This window comes from Bidens hawaiensis, unplaced genomic scaffold (genome assembly GCF_021521415.1).
Source record: "Bidens hawaiensis isolate Kalapana, Puna unplaced genomic scaffold, B.hawaiensis_p1.1 tig00012096_1, whole genome shotgun sequence".
Taxonomy (NCBI): Eukaryota; Viridiplantae; Streptophyta; class Magnoliopsida; order Asterales; family Asteraceae; genus Bidens; species Bidens hawaiensis.
Genome location: NW_027491972.1, coordinates 374,260 through 391,407, shown reverse-complemented (window position 1 = coordinate 391,407; position 17,148 = coordinate 374,260). Strand labels below are relative to the sequence as shown.

The following is a 17,148-nucleotide window of genomic DNA, read 5'->3' as shown; positions in this document are numbered from 1 at the left end:
ATCCACCATGGAGTTTATATGTGGTAATGGGAAAGGATCCTTGGGGCATGCCTTGTTTAAATCAGTAAAATCGACACGCACCCTCCACTTTCCATTCTTTTTATAAAAAAGAACCATATTAGCTAACCATCGAGGATACTTAACCTCTCTAATCATATCGGCCTTAAGAAGTTTTTCAAATTCTTCTTGTATGATCGCGTTCCTCTCAGGAGCGAATTTACTTCGCTTCTGATGGACGGGTTTAACAGATCAATCAAGGCCTAACTTGTGAGTAATTACCTCCTTAGAAATACCTATCATGTCTGAATGTCTGAAAGAAAACGTGGACTTTCTTTGCTTTAGGAAAGATACTATATCTTCCTCGATGTCATTAGGGATACTGGATCCTAGGAACACTTTCACATCTGGATCCTCGGGATCCAAGGATACTTCCTTTAAGTCTCTCTCCCGAGCTTCCAGCACGTCCCTAGGATGTTGTTGTGGTTGCTATGCTATCGTCTGTTTGGCTATTGGCTTCATGGATGAAGAATAGTAATTCTTGGCTTTGACTTGGTCGCCATCTATCCTTACTGCTCCCCAAGGAGTTGGTAGTTTGATGCATTGATGGTAAGTAGAGGCCACTGCTTTCATCCCATGTAGCCAAGGCCTGCCCAAAATAACATTGCAACAAGAAAGGTTATCAATAACACAGAATTTCTGGTAAGAATTAAACCCTTCGATGTATATTGGCAGTTTGATGTCCCCCAATGTTTTCTTGGTTTCTCCACTGAAACCAACTAGCACGGATGTCCTTGGGATGATCTCCGAGTCTGGTATGTTCATTTTCTAGAGGACATCGTGTTGGATGATATTGACCGAGCTTCCACCATCGACTAGGATCCTACGTACATAATGGTTAGCGATTAACAAAGTTAAAATCAAACTGTCATGATATGGATCCTGGATGTTTGATTCATCTTCTTCATCGAAGAAGATCCTTTTGCCAGTCGTCAAAGTAGTGGATATGACTGGTCATTCTCCATTCTCCAACTTGGTTTCTTTAGCGTGCTTTTTTGCTGAGGAGAAAGAAGTGTCGCATATATCTGAGCCACCGGAGATGAAGTTGATCACTTGAGCATCTGGCGAAGGCGGAGTTGCTTTTTGAGGGACCTCCTGAGGATCTTGGAGCCTGGAATTTTTCTTCCCAAGAGCTCCTTGAATTGGCCCTTGCTTAGGAGGTATCCAATCTCCCTCCTTAATCCAATACAATCATTTGTCAAATGACCGAAGTCTTCATGGAACGCACACCATTTGGATTTGTCTTTGAAAGAAGTTGTCCTCTCGTTATTTCGAGGACACCTTGCCTTCTCACCTAGATCCTTCATGGCACGGATTAAACCATGGGTATCTACTGAGAAGCAATATTCTGATATGCTCGGGTAGTCTTCATTGTCATCATTCCCTTCCTCTACAGCTCGGACATTCTAATTGTTGAATTTAGAGTACGGTTTTGAGTTGTTGTTTCTGAACGAGGATCCTTTATTCTTATCAGGGGATTCTTGCTTCGTTTGAGCCCCTAATCGTTCTTGGATCCTTTTGTCATCTTCCAGCCGTATGAACCTTAGTGCTATGTTCCTTACTTCATCTAAAGACCTGCAAGGAGTCATCACAAGATTATCATAAAATGGGGAGCCCCTATTTAGTCCCATCTTGAAGACTTCAACAGTCGTAGCCATGTCAAGATTTGGGATTTCTAGGGTCTCCCTACTAAACCTTGTGACAAAATCCCTAAGGGATTCATCATTAGGTTGGACTACTCTATACAAGTCACTAGTTAACTTATCAAATTTCCTACTACAGGAAAACTGGCTGATGAACAAGTTAACTAAATGTGAGAAAGAAGTAACAGAAAAGGGCAGAAGACTTAGCATCCATTTTAAGCAGATCCTGATAGTGTGACTCCAAAACCTTTACACAGACAAGCCTCCTTGAGTCTCTCAGGAATCGAGTTGATTTTCATCCTTCCCTGTATTGAGCTACGTTCTTCTCAGGATCAGTGGTCCCGTCATACACTTTCAGGTTGGGGGTTTGAATGCGTTTCGGGATCTTCGCGTCACATATTGGTGGAGCACATCTGGACAATTTGTGGCTTCCTTCCGGTATCTCAGGTATAGTACGGATTACCCCTGGTACGCTGGATATCATATCCTTGAGTTTCTCGCAGTTCCTTAGCCATAGCGTGGTTGATCATCCTGCATAGATCCACGGTTAGCATTTAAGGATATGGGATCATGCGTGTTACCTCCTTGTTATGTGAAGGTTGGTATTCCAGAAGAGTGGCTGAGGCAAGAAGAGTCTGCCACAGAAGTTGGTCCACCATAAGTGATAGTCTGCATGGGGATAATATCCCCTTCATGGACATCCGAAGACCTCTGATGCTGAGTTCCGGAGGATCCTTGATTCTGGAGGAAGGATCCTTGAGGTTGGGAGTTGAAGGATCCTTTATTAAATAATATGGAGGATCCTGGTTAAAGGATCGGTGATCCTCCCTGGAACATGGAGGATCCTTGAGCCTGCAGACCCATCGATCCTGGATTAAGGATTGAAGATCCTTGCTGAAAGATAGAGGATCCTTGAATCTGCTGACCCATGGACCTCAGATCAAGGATTGATGATCCTGAGTGAAAGATCGAGGATCCTTGAGTTTGTTGACCCATGGATCCCTGTTGAAGGACAGACGATAATTGCATGAACTGAGCCAAGGATCCTGGGGTGGTGAAATCCAGCATCCTAGGCACCAAAGGAGTCTGATCCTCCGCTGGCCTCTTAGTCCTCTTGAGGTCTTCTAATTGCCGAAGGATCCTTTGGTTAGTCTTGTTTTGTTACTCCATGTATGCCTTGACCTGTGAATACTTGGCAGAAATGTCATTGTTAGTATTAACCACTGAGGTGGTAGAAGTAGTTTCCGAGCTCTGGAAGACTGGTAGTTGCGTCTTGTTTCCAGCAGCAGTAGCCCTTGGTGCTCCAGTGATTGGAGGAGGCATTTATGGTAAAGTTCTTGATTGAAGAGAAATGGATGAGGGTATGGTTGATGAAGCAGAGGTTGATTGAGAGGCCATTGAAAGTGGTATAGGTAATAAGGTTGAGAATTGATGGGAAATATTATGGATTATAGCACTTATTGCCCCACAGTGGGCGCCAAATTGTTTTGGTCAAAAATCTAACAATGATAATGTAACCAAATTCGTTTTGTGAGGTTTAGTGCTAAGGTTGAAATTATGATTGTATGAACAAAATGAAGATGAACACCGTGATTTATTGCAAGGAAAAACCCTCTAATCTTTATCAGGTCAAAGGAAAAAAACCTCGGGTGATGACAACTTTTCTATCACCAATTTATTAATATCAAAATCGGGTTACAAAGGTGGAGTATATGATCAAAGGTTATAATGAAACTAAGTGTGTGATTTGCCTTGAGTATTCTCGAGAGAGTGTTTGTGAATGTTAACAGTAAGTAAATGAGTGTGTACTTAAGTGAGGTGACCTAATCTTTGATCATAACTCGGTATTTAACAACATTAAAAACTAACTAATTTCTCCTACTAATCCGCCATCTTCCCACTCTCCTCATTGTTGCCATTTGACCACGTGCTGAACAGGTCCAGTAGCGAAATAGGTGGTGGATTAGGTCTTGGGGCCGTTGTATTTGTTAATTATCAACCTTCATACAAGAAACAACCGTTAAGAGTACCAAGTACCGAGGATCCTTGATCCTGACATGACCCTGGAGCTCTTCAGAAGGATAACTGATCCAGACTCGTGATCAAGAATAACATATCCTCAGTACTTAATTATTTATGGCTCAACATATATATATATATATATATGTGTGTGTGTGTGTGTGTGTGTGTGTGTTTAAGTTCATGAGAGAAATGTATTACTGCGATAAATGCGAGAAATGAATATGAGCCACTAGTTTTATTTTAGGTTTTTAAAGCTTAAAGATAAATCAAAAATATGTAAATTTAAACAATAAATGCACTTTCTCTCTTTCTTTAATTAGAGTGGAGGGTGGTTCCAAATCCATCACCCACCACGCCCAGTGGTATGGTGACACCTCACCCCACCACATTTCATCACTAGTGATGGAATTTAGTGGGGGTGGTGTTAGTGTGATGGATTTTGGTATACATACATACATACATACATACATACATACATACATACATACATACATATATATATATAGGTTTGTGTGTGTGTGTGTTGGGTTTTGTGAGAAATCACCGCGTGATGGCCATCACGCTAAATCTCTCATCACGCGGTGGCGGTGTTTTCCAAGCCATCACGCTTGATGGTTGGCCATCTAGCTCCACCCCGAGTCCCCTTAATACAACTAATATAACCATAATAAATATCTCTCTAATTAATATATCTACCTAATTTAACTATAATAATTAAAAAGGTAAAAACACTAATTTAGTTTTATAATTTGTTTACATCCTCTTCATTTTATCCAACAAAAATATAATTTATTCATATAATACTAGTTCTTTATATTAAAAAAAAAAATCTTTCCACTATTTATTAGCATATATCAACGTGTAATTTTTAACAGTAAATATCAAAACATAATATATATATATATATATATATTTTAATTGATATATCTAGAAAAACTATTGTCATAAATAATAAAAAAAATGTCATACAAATGTGTCTATTAAATATAAACAATAAATATACAACCTACACAAAATTATATAGCTTGCACTTGTTTTGAGCAAATACAAAAAAACATACAACTTACATATTTAATTCGACATCAACAATTAAATAAACTACACAAAGATACACATATTCTACACGTGTGTAGGTTATTTATTTTTCGTGTGTAGGGTATATGTTTTCTTATTCTTAGAACAAGTGTGGGTTATAAGTTTTTATGTAGGTTGTGTATTTCACATTTAATGCATACATGTGTAAGATAGTTTTTTGTATTATTCATCACAATGTAACTACATGCTGATGGATATTAATAAGTTGAGTTGGAATAAATTGGTTTTAAATAGAAATAAAGTTTAATGTATAAATAAATTGTATTTGTGTAGGATAAAATTTGCGTGTGTAGGTTATATGTTTTTCGTGTGTAGGTTATATTGTGTGTATCTTATTGATGATAAATTTTGTGTGTAGGTTATATGTTTTCTTATTCTTAGAATAAGTGTAGGCAATTTGTTTTGGTGTATGTTGTATCTTTTTTGTTGATATTTAATGCAAACACGTGTAAAATAGTTTTTTGTATTATTTATCACAATGTAACTACGTGTTGATGGATATTAATATATTGACTTGGAAGAAATTGGTTTTGGATAGAAAGAAATTTTAACGTATGAATAAATTGTATTTGTGTATGATAAAAATTCAAGAGACAAAAATTAAGCTATAAAATAAATGAATTCTTAATATTTTTCAATAATAGTAATTTAATTAGTTATATAAGTTGAATAGATAATAATTATAGTTTATTAGTTATATTAATTGAAGAGATATAATGCATTTATACTTTCTTAATTTATATCTAACCTTTTAAAACTTAAAATAAAATTAGCGGCTCATATTCATTTCTCGCAGTAAAATGATTTCTCTCCTGAATCATCCTATATATATCACTTATCGCATGAACCATCCCCTATATATATATATATATAGGGGATGGTTCATGCGAGAAGTGATTTTACAGCGAGAAGCGGGGGGAGTCAATCTTAACCATTGATTATGTGTAATCAATGGTGGAGATCACAAATGGCATATTTGTAATTAATATGACATTGTTTTAACAAGTTTTAAAGTAAAAAGGATAGAATTGTCAAATATGCATAAACATAATTAAATCATTGAAAGTCTCTTCGTCCTCCCCCCCCCCCCCCCCCTTTTTGCCTTCATTAATATAACATTAAAAGATTTATAAAAAAAACGTTTCTTGTATATTGGCCCTCAGTACATATTTTCATTAATATAACATGTCTAGTTTTACTTTTAATAACCTTATTTGATATGCGGTATATATATTTTTTATGTGTAGGACATTTTAATTGTTTATAATTGTGTATTGTTGTGTAGTATATAATGTTATATTTGTAGCATATCGTGTTTGTTGCATGTGATTATTTGTTATTGGGTCTCTTAAAATCTGAAAATGTAGGAGTGATGTATTGTGTAAGTTTGAATGTATGGGAGTTCAATTAGAGTTTATTTAAATGTAAGTGTTGGTAGTTTTCATGTTTATCTGTGTATTTATTTTAAAAAATATATATCTTACACATATACATATAGCCTACACATGTTTACATTAACCTACCCAAAAAACATATAACCTACACTTGTGTTTTTGCATGACCTACACACTTATTTTTTCACATATAAAAACATATTTCCTACACATGTACATATAACCTACACATATGTACACTAACCTACACAAAAAATATAACCTACACAAGTGTATATTAAGCTACACAAATTACATGTAACTTACAATTGTGTTTTCACATGACATACACACTTATGTTTTCACATATAAAAATATATTTCCTACACGCACACAAAAGATTTCTACACTTGTTTAATATGTAACGTATACTTTTTTTATGCGTAGGGCATTTCACTAATTTATAATTATGCGTTGTTGTGTAGTATATAATTTTAGTGTATAAATTGTTTACTATTGAGTTTTAAATTATGTTTTGTTTTGATGAACCCTTTTTTTCCACTACTTTAGATTCGCTTTTTTCAAAGGTTTGATGATAATTTTAGATTGTTTAGGTTGTTGTTGCTTTTATTTAAAAATTACAAGAACCATAAAATTAAAAATAAAATTGATGTATGTATGTATGTTTGTGGACAAGATGTAATTAGAAATATATCAATTTTGAGAATTCAAATTATGCATAAGTTATAATAAAAAATTGTTAAAACTAATAATTAGAAAAAAAAAAGGTTTGTTTATCGATAAAGAAATCATTATGAATTTTTTTATTGATAAAGTGTTTAGGGAACATATTATATAATTTATAATGAGGAAACTAATAAAACAAATAAAGTGTATTGTTTTTAGAGAATAATTAGTTACCATATATAAGAAAAACCATTTGTACTAAAATACCCCTATGATTAAAATAAATCATATAATAAAAGAAAAATTGTGATTGGTTGGTTTTATTTCTCACGCTTCTCGCAATAAGAAAACTTCTTAAACGAACTTAATCCTATATATATATATAGGTAAAGGATCATATACGCTAATAACTTATCGTACATTAAGTACGCGACAGTTTTAAACGTCGATTTCAATTTCACGCGGTAACAAACTTGTAAATAATTTCAATTCGTTTCCATTCTAATTAAACGCTACGTCGATTCAACCATCGTCACCGACACTATTTGCAAACACCAATTCAACTGGATTGAACTGAAATAAGCCGTTCGCAGAAACCCATTTGCAGAACTTTTAATATGTTCCATATTTGTTCAAATAATAGAATCGATTATCAAATTGACTGTCGATTGATGACTTTTTTTATGAATAAGATATTATATAAAGTGATTAAATGTTTCATTCATGTTTGTTTGCTTAAACGTTCTACGATATGGTAGAACGTATTTACAGAACGTATGAACAGAACATATAAACAATCTGATGATATCAAGTAGAACGTATTAACAGAACGTATAAACAATCTGATTATTAACTTGGGATTGTGAGTTGTAAATCAGGCTTGATGTGACTGAAGATGGGTTAGTATAAAGAGAAGATAAACAAGTAGAACATATTAAAGGAAGTAGTACGTATAAACAATATGATGATATCAAGTGAACGTATTAACAGAACGTATAAACTTTGAGCAGAACGTTTAAACATAAACCCTAATCATAGCTCAATTAAGTGTGTTAATCTGTATTTTCATAATCGATTTATGATTCTAAAGCCTCTTACACATCAATTCGATTGATTAAGTCATCAATTTTTGATCAATTTGAAGATTTTTAATGTTCAGTGACGTTCTATTTCAATTTTGGTTTTTGACTTTTGAGATTTCATACTGTAAGTTGTGATTAGAGTTTAGAAATTAGATGAGATAGATTAAGGAGTCCTGAATTTGGATAGGAATCGATTTTAAATCGATGAATTTGATCGCGAACTATTGTTTGGGTTATTTACCAAACTGCCACCCGCGTGAAATTGAAATCGATAATCAGGAATGTCGCGTACGTAATGTACGATAAGTCATTATTGTACAAAGCCTCACCCCTATATATATATATATATATAGATATATATATATAGAGGATGGATCTTATGAGAAGTGATTGTGTAACTCCATTAATCATAATATATATATATATAGGGGATGGATCTTGCGAGAAGTGAATGTGTAACTCTATTAATCCCTTATTTCACTCACTTTCTTATGATGTTACCTACATGTATGTAGGTTGGTTGTATTTATGTCTTAGCTACACACATTCAAACCTACCTACACACATACAAACGTACCGAGCCACATTCAAACCTACATACCTAAACACATACAAACATACATACACATATACAAAAATACGTACCTACACACGTACATACGCACATACACAATAAGAAAGGAAGTGAAATTAGGGATTAATGGAGTTACACGTTCACTTCTCGCACTTCTCGCTGCCAAATATATATATATCAAAATAGAAGTATAACTATATAACAAAAAAATTATTGTGTGTATATATTTAAAATAATTAGTTAATAATAACAAATTATTCAAGAACGAACCCAACTAACATATAAAACTATTCACGAGTTAAACAAGAACTCGAAACATAAAACTAATTATAATGTGCATGACGTAGAAAGTTGAGATGAGGTTGATAACTCCACATCCATATTAATCATTAACAACATAGAACTATTGAAGATATCAATCATGGTATCTTGTGTACAACTCATAGTAATATCCCGATTCTTCTATATTATCATTGTAACAAATCTTCATTTTTTAATGTGTCAATTTATATTTATTGACGATTTGCTCTTTTAGGCCAATGACATGTGATTCTAATATGTAAATTCCTTTACCTTTTAACTTCATTAATTTATCTAGCAAATTGTTTTTGTAATTGGATGTTTGAACCCATACTCGATTTTCATCACTCACAAGTCATGTTCTAGGGTTCGAACGATGAACAACCATACTCGATCTTTCAATATCACTCATCATTTGTTAGTATGTTCGTTGTAAGTCTATTCCTTTGGTGAAAGTTTTAAGACCCTAATTAGAGATTTGGCGTCACATAATTGATGTCAATTCCCAAAAAAAAATCTCTTAAAATTCCAAATTTCATAGTTTTTCAATTATTTTTTTTATCAAATATCAAAACTTGATAACCTTTACAAATTTTCAAAAACATCTAGAAAATTAGAAATATATGCTAACAAATTTTAAAGGTTGTTAAGACTCAAATATTGATTTAATAATGGCATGAATCAAAACTTAGTAGTAAGTTCACATAAAAAAGAAAAAAAAAACAAACACACAAACTTATTCATTATTTAAGTTTACATGTGATCTGGAAACAAATACTTTAACAATAAAACGTCACTAATTAGTAACGATAGTGTGTCAAACTCAAACCCCCAGCCCATCTTAAGGCTCTTAGACATGGGCGGAACAACGTTCACTGATCTGTCAGTCAGTGTGAGTAAAAATTCTGAAAACAATTTTATTCGTCAGAGTAGTTGATCAAATATAAAAACAATTCTATTGCGACATGTGTTTATTAAACTATATTATTGTCGGGTCTGTGAGCTCACACTAATAATGTATGTCTGACAAAAATATAGTCCAATAAATGGAATAAATCAAATTTCATCAATTCTAACACAACTTCAATTTAAAGGGGACTAAAAGCATTAGTAAACAATTTTTTTTCATTATTGGTTTTACTTTGGAATGTTAAAGACTATAATTATATACAGAGTAATCAGTCACATATTGGACTGAAACGTGATTGTTAAGAAGATTTTGATACAAAGTTCTTGTATTTCTATGGGCTCAAAAGTAAATCTTAATGGAGACAAAAACATAATCCAGAAACTTGACCTTACACGACTCATAAATTTCTATTCATCAAACCTCCTAGACCGATTGAGCATGTTTCTAAGGCTGTTCTTGCTTTCCATTTTTCTCTTACCAATTTGACCCTTACTCGACTCTAACTCGTTTTCCAACAATAACCCTGTCTCAAGCCGTCTTGAAACCACCACAATCTCATAAGAATCCCAAAGTGATTGCTTGAAATCCCAGCTCGTCGAAAGCCCATAATTGTGGCTATTAATGTTTCGTGTTGGTTTGGTCAATGCTTCAAGCTTAAACCGAGTGGGCTTGTTCTTGAAGTTGAGGCGACGAGCATCAAATTCATTGGTGGATGATGGTGGCAATGTGGTGGCGGTGTGACCAATCCATGCTTGTGCCACCGCCTTGACGATTTCAAGCTCTAGTTCATTTTGTTCAATGCTTTTCTTCATGGTGTTTTAGAGTAGTAATAAGGTTAGAAAAGGTGTGTTTGGGGGCCATGGTTATGGCTATGTTATTCCTATCTTTTGGACGGAATGAGAGCCTCACATGGTTGAATTTAAAACAAGATAAATGTCATAATATTAATGTGCATCAAATGGTGTAGTATATAGGTTTGCCCCACAATTTCAAATGTATGGAAATATAAAGTCCACGTCATTGCATGTACATGGTTTAATTGCAATCTCAACAAAAAAAATATATCTTAAATATATATAAACTAAGGGTAAAGTTAAAATACAAATGACAACAGAAATAAGAATAGTGAGAAGAAATCCAGTCCATTGATCTTAGATTTGAATGAATGAGATTAATTTAATAAATAAAAATTGATGGAAATGGCATGAAGTTAATAACTCACATTTGTTGATTTTCTCTCTCCACATGCAAGGCATATGTCAATCCCCTATCATTTTAAAATGTTTATAACTTTTTCATACGACATTATTTATTAAAAAAATTTTCACCATAATAATAATCGTTTTTTATCTTTAATATGAGTATCATATTGTTATATAACAATAAAAAAATTTATTGGGTTTTTTTAATTGTGTTTTTTTTTTTGTTCATTGTGTCTTTTAGTTGAGTTTTCATATAAATTGTATTATAGATTTTGATCATTATATTTTTCAATTAGTACTCATATTAATGACAAAAATTAAAACAAAGATTATGTTATTGTGTCGTTTTGTTCATCATTAACTTTTAGTCATTGTGTAATACGTTCATTGTCTTTTATTCGGATTGAAATATGACAAATTCATTTAATTTGAGAAAAATAGTATTGCTTTCATTGTATATTACGTTCAAGTTATTGTGTAATATGTTGTTTCCATTGTATTTTACGTTTCAAGACATTGTGTTATATATATTCACCATTGTGTCTTACGTTTTAGGTCATTGTGTTATACGTATTCACCATTGTGTCTTACGTTTTAGGTCATTGTGTTATACGTATTCACCATTGTGTCTTACTTTTTAGGTCATTGTGTTATTTGTATTCACTATTGTGTTTTACGTTTCAAGTTATTGTGTAACATGTATTAATTATTGTGTTTTATGTATTAGATAATTTGTTGTAATTTTATCATTATTTTTATATATTATTATTACACAACAGTGTTATTAGTATTTAAAAAAACATAATGATGAGTTGAAAGACACAATGACGAAAAGACACAATGACGAAAAAAGACACAATGATAAGAGAAAAGACACAATGATGTACGAAAAGACACAATCGTGTGCGAAAATACACACTGACGAAAAAAGACACAATGATAAGCGAAAAGACACAATGGTGTGCGAAAAGACACAATGACGAAAAAAAGACACAATGATAAACGAAAGACACAATGGTGTGCGAAAAGACACAATGACGAAAAAAGACACGATGATAAGCGAAAAGACACGATGATGTGCGAAAAGACACAATGACGAAAAAATACACAATGACGAAAAAGACACAATGATAAGCGAAAAGACACAATGGTGTGCGAAAAGACACAATGACGATAAAAGACACAATGATAAGCGAAAAGACACAATGGTGTGCGAAAAGACACAGTGACGTAATTTTTGTTTTAAATTTTATATAACAAAAATTATACTCATATAAAAGATAAAAAAACGTCTGTTATTATGATGATTTTTTTTAAAAAAAAAATATCATATGAAAAAGTTATAGACGTTCTAAAATGATGAGGGTATTAACATGTGCCTTGCATGTGGAGAGAGAAAATGTGTACAATGATCTCTATACCCTTTTTCTTTTGATCCCCACTTGACATCATATGTCAATTATTTATGGTTTCTCACACTTCTCATTTTTGTTACCCTTTGTAGAATAACTTGAACCTATAAACTAAATCTCCCTAAATTCTTTAAGTCATCATATTGTTTTATTTGTAAACTAGCTTATATGCTCGTGTGCTACACGGGTTGAGAAATGTCTTTTCGTAAACATATTAATAACAATATATAATAAAATGTGTGAAATTTATAAAAATCAACTTCACATATAACCATAAAATTCAATTAAAATATATTGTGTTAAGAGACATAGAGAGTTTGATGTTTGTATCGAATAATCCATTTTTGTCTTTGAATTAGTTCACAAAAAAGTTTCATAGAGTATCATTTACAAAATTACATGATAATTAGTACACTTAACTTCTTGATAAAATATTAAACTTAAAATACTAAGGGGTTCAAGTATACATAAAAACTTCATTAATGTTATTTATATGAATAATTTGTAAATTTCATATCAAGTTTATAAATAATTATTTTTTTATAAGATTGTAAAAGAAAAAATGAATGAATGTTTATGAAAAAATAAAAAGGTTAGGAAATTTTTGTTAAAAAAAACTTCATATTAATTTTTGTATTATATTGTATTATAAAAAAATAAAAGAATAAAAATGAACAATATAATTAACAATATAACTTTAAATCCTAATAAAACACTTTTTAACCTAATGTCTTTACATTAACCCATTTTCATCTTCTATCCTCACTCTTCCATCTTCAATCTTCCATCTTTCACATCGAAAGTATATACTGCTGAACTCAAAGAATCAATTTCATGTTGTTAAGATCTTCTATATTTGGTGAGTTACTTTTCACATACTAAGTATTGTGTTGATTAAGGTTAAAATAAGTGAAACTGTGAAACTTTTTAGTAAACACGGTGATGATTAAAATAATCTTTTAAGTTTAATGTTTTAATATAAGTTATCTTTATGTTTATGTAGATTGCATAACAAAATTTAATGAAAAATTATGTATGTGTATTTTGATAAATTAAATTAGGGCTTTTGAAAAGAAATATAATCAGAATGAAATAATGTTTGTATTATTTTAACATTGTGTTAGTGTTTATTTATTGATATGTTTGAATGATAATATAAGTTGTAATAAAAAATTGATTGTTATAATCATTCACAGGTCAGATCGGTCCAAGGTTTATTAGGATTGTAAAAAACCCTAATGCAACTTCTGTGGTAAGCCTTGTAGTTTTCAAATAGTATCAGTAAATAATAAGTATATTAATGTAAATGGGTTTTGAATTTGTATTTATTTCAGAAGCTACCATTAAACTACAATGAGTTATTTTTAAAATACAATTTTCCACTTGGTTCTGCTACTATTAGAACAAAAAGTGGATCCAGATGGACAGTTTCAATAAAATATGTGAAGAATGGTTATAGGATAACTAAAGGATGGGAAAACGTTGCTTCGGATTTGAAGTTAGCTTATGACAATTTTTTGGTCTTTAAGCATGATGGAAATTCATGTTTCACAATTCAGCATTTCAATGAAACTCGTGTTACTGCTGACGGCAATTCATTCTACAAAAACCTGTTCCATCTTGACATTGATTATACGGTATGTATTCTAATTGTGACTTTAAAGTAATAGTTAGAGTATAGAAAATTTTAAAATAGTTAATCATGTTTTTGAATATAAAGGTGGTGCCAACTTTGTTTGTTCAACGACTTGAAGACCTCGAATATCTCTATCAGATATTTTACGATACGTGCTGATGACATGAATGATTGTACAATCAAAACCCTTTACATTGGAGAAAAGTTTTATTTTAGGAGGGGTTGGCTGAAAGTAGTTGAAGCTTTAAAACTGAAAAGTGGACATAATCTGGTATTTGATTATGATGGTAGAGATGTTTTCAAGTTGACAGCTTTCAAGGGAGATGGTATGGAATATAGGTTGACACCATTTAAAAGTCCCAAAAATGTTCGAGAAATTATAGATGTTGATCTTGAATCTATTGAAGATGAATCTGATGATAATGTTGATGAGAATAATGTTGATTTTGAAGTAACTTCTGTGGGAATGAATCAAGAGTCTGAACAAAATGTTTGTGACAATCGTCAATTTCAGGTTAACTCCGTTAACTCAACTCCGTCAATTCAAATTTAAGATCATTGAATCTATAACGCACACCTCATTACATTTAAACTAGGGTTTAAATGACGCTTAACACTTACTACATGTGTAGTCTTTCGGGAATTTCACCGAAACGCAAACGGGTTGACGCAAACAATTGGTGAATAAACGAAAAACGTCAAAACAATAATTATGTGATAACTATGTGTTAGACTTATGTGTTATGTGATAACATTGATATAAACGTTAACTCAATGTGCTAGAACTAGTTAATTAAGCTAGAAAAGTAACATTTGAAAGTTAAGGAACCAAAGTGTATTATATTATTATTATTAATATTAACCTAAACCCTAAACTCCCTCCTCTCTTCCTCCCAAACCCGACGGCAGCCTCTAGACCCCCCCCCCCCCCCCCTTGCGATCAGCCCTCATACACACACATACAATCAAGATTGTTCAAGTTTGATTGAAGATTAAGGTGCTAGGATGGTATAAACAACTATCCTATGCATCCTTTATGCTTAATTTCGATTTTTAATGGGTTAATTATAAACCCTAGGTCCGATTTTTATATGTGATTGTGTTCATGTGTCTTGTTTTGATTGAAAGATGTATTGATTGTCGAATTGATAACTAGTATTGGTGTTAATGCATGTTAATCGTTTGTTTCTTGGTTTTGAGTTCAAGTAAAACCCTAATTATGGATGTAATGTGTAATTGATGTGCATGGATAGTGATTATGGTGATTAGAGTGTTATATGAACGGATTATGGTCTATAGATGGTTAATATGTTGAGTTTTGTTGCAAACAGTATCTGGACAGATTGTGTTGTTGATGTTCAATTGCCTGTATCTGGGTGTAAATGTAAAAATTAGTTGAGATTATTGATACTACAGTAAACTAGGTTGAGTCTAGTTTCTAAAAAATATAAATTTGCAATTTTTGGAAGTGTAAAAGTTAACCTTTATGATTTTACAAAAACGTGGTGCAAAGCTGAGTTGTTAGACCTGCTGTTAGGTTGTTTTGTAAATGTTATATCTCATGAACCACGAGACCAATTGGGTTGGTTCCACTTCTGGAAGTTGACTTGTTGAGTTAGGAACCTAACCCAAGTGGTCTTGCATTTTTTGGATTTTTCATTTAACGGGAATTTCAAATAACATTCGGTTGCGCATGAATTTGACTGTTATGAGCTTGCTGTAATGTTTTGATCATTATGAGAAATCTATGTGGAATAAAAATAAAATAAAACATGTTCTGGAAACCTAACACATATATGCTTTTGTGATGATTTTTGGTAAATTAATTGAGATGCTATGATTGGTGGAATAGTACAATCTTTCAAGTAGAATTTCTGTCTCGGTGAAACTAGCTGCTGAATTTTGTGAAAATACATGAAACATGATACTTGCTATATAATTGTTATGTTTTGACCAAATTGCCCCTGTGGGGAATACTTGTTAAATAGTTGTCGTGTTTTGACCAAATTGCCCTTGCGGGGAATAATTGCTAGTTAATTGTTATGTGTGACCAAATTGCCCTTACGGGGAGTAATTGCTAGTGATGTACATTATTAATACATGACACGTAAATAATTGTTCACACATGTATTGTATCACGAATGTACTGGTTAAAGTCACACACGATTCACAAACGAAGCACGAAACACCTTGTGTGCATAGGTATTATGTGCCGAGTCTAGAGACTCGATAATAGTTCCGACACTTAGAAAAATCTCTTTGTTGTTTTAGAACGCTAGAGAGAGTTTTTCTGTGACGCGCATCCTTTGGTGATTTATTTTGGGAATTCTTCGCAAACAGTGAGTTCACTTACCCCTCTAAACTATTTTCAAACGCTTTTCACTTGGGGAGATAACATACTCCGAAAACGCATTTAAGATTTTGTTAATATAAATTATATATCACTTGTAAAGACTAAGTGGCAAACGCAATAACTAAAGTCCTTCATTCACATCGAACCGTTTAGTATTGGATAATTGCGAGTCATTGTTGAGTAGTACTACTGGGTTTGACAAACCCCACCCAACGCTAAACTCGACTGGAGGTCGAGTGGGTGTAATCTTGGCTAAACACATACCATGGTCGGGATAGACCTGGTGGCAAGGCAAATGATAAACAGTCAGCTTCGGTGTCGAACACTTAGTAATACTTGTTTTATAGGCTAGCTACCTATAGATATATAATTGACATAATACAAAACGCTGAACGCAAAACGCTAAACGCAAACGCTAAACGCTTTATTTTATATAAACCTGTGAACTCACCAACCTCGTGTTGATACTTTTAGTATGTTATTCTCAGGTAGCCGAGGCGGGCGCGCGGTATAGGATCATGCATTGTTTGAAACGCTTTTGTTTATGCAACCTGATTTTAAACTGTTATTATGGGGTTTTGAGTCGTCCTGCGTGACGCAACTTTTATCTTTTGGTTTTTACGCTTCCGCACTTATTTTCATTTAAACGTTTTTATGGTTTGATTATAACTAATGATTCCGATCCTGTTAGTTCACACCCTCTGACGGTAAAACTCCGTTAGTGGATTTTGATGGTGTGACAGATTGGTATCAAAGCCATTGGTTATAGCGAACTAGAAATTGCATGCATACTAGACTATAA

General features: G+C 32.7%; 1 protein-coding gene across 1 annotated transcript; it reads right to left on the bottom strand.

Moving 5' to 3' along the window:
* Positions 1-10,150: 10,150 nt before the first annotated feature.
* LOC143539930 (uncharacterized) lies at positions 10,151-10,555 on the bottom strand. The gene has a single exon (XM_077033119.1). The coding sequence runs from the start codon at positions 10,553-10,555 to the stop codon at positions 10,151-10,153; it is 405 nt and encodes a 134-aa protein (XP_076889234.1).
* Positions 10,556-17,148: the final 6,593 nt, after the last annotated feature.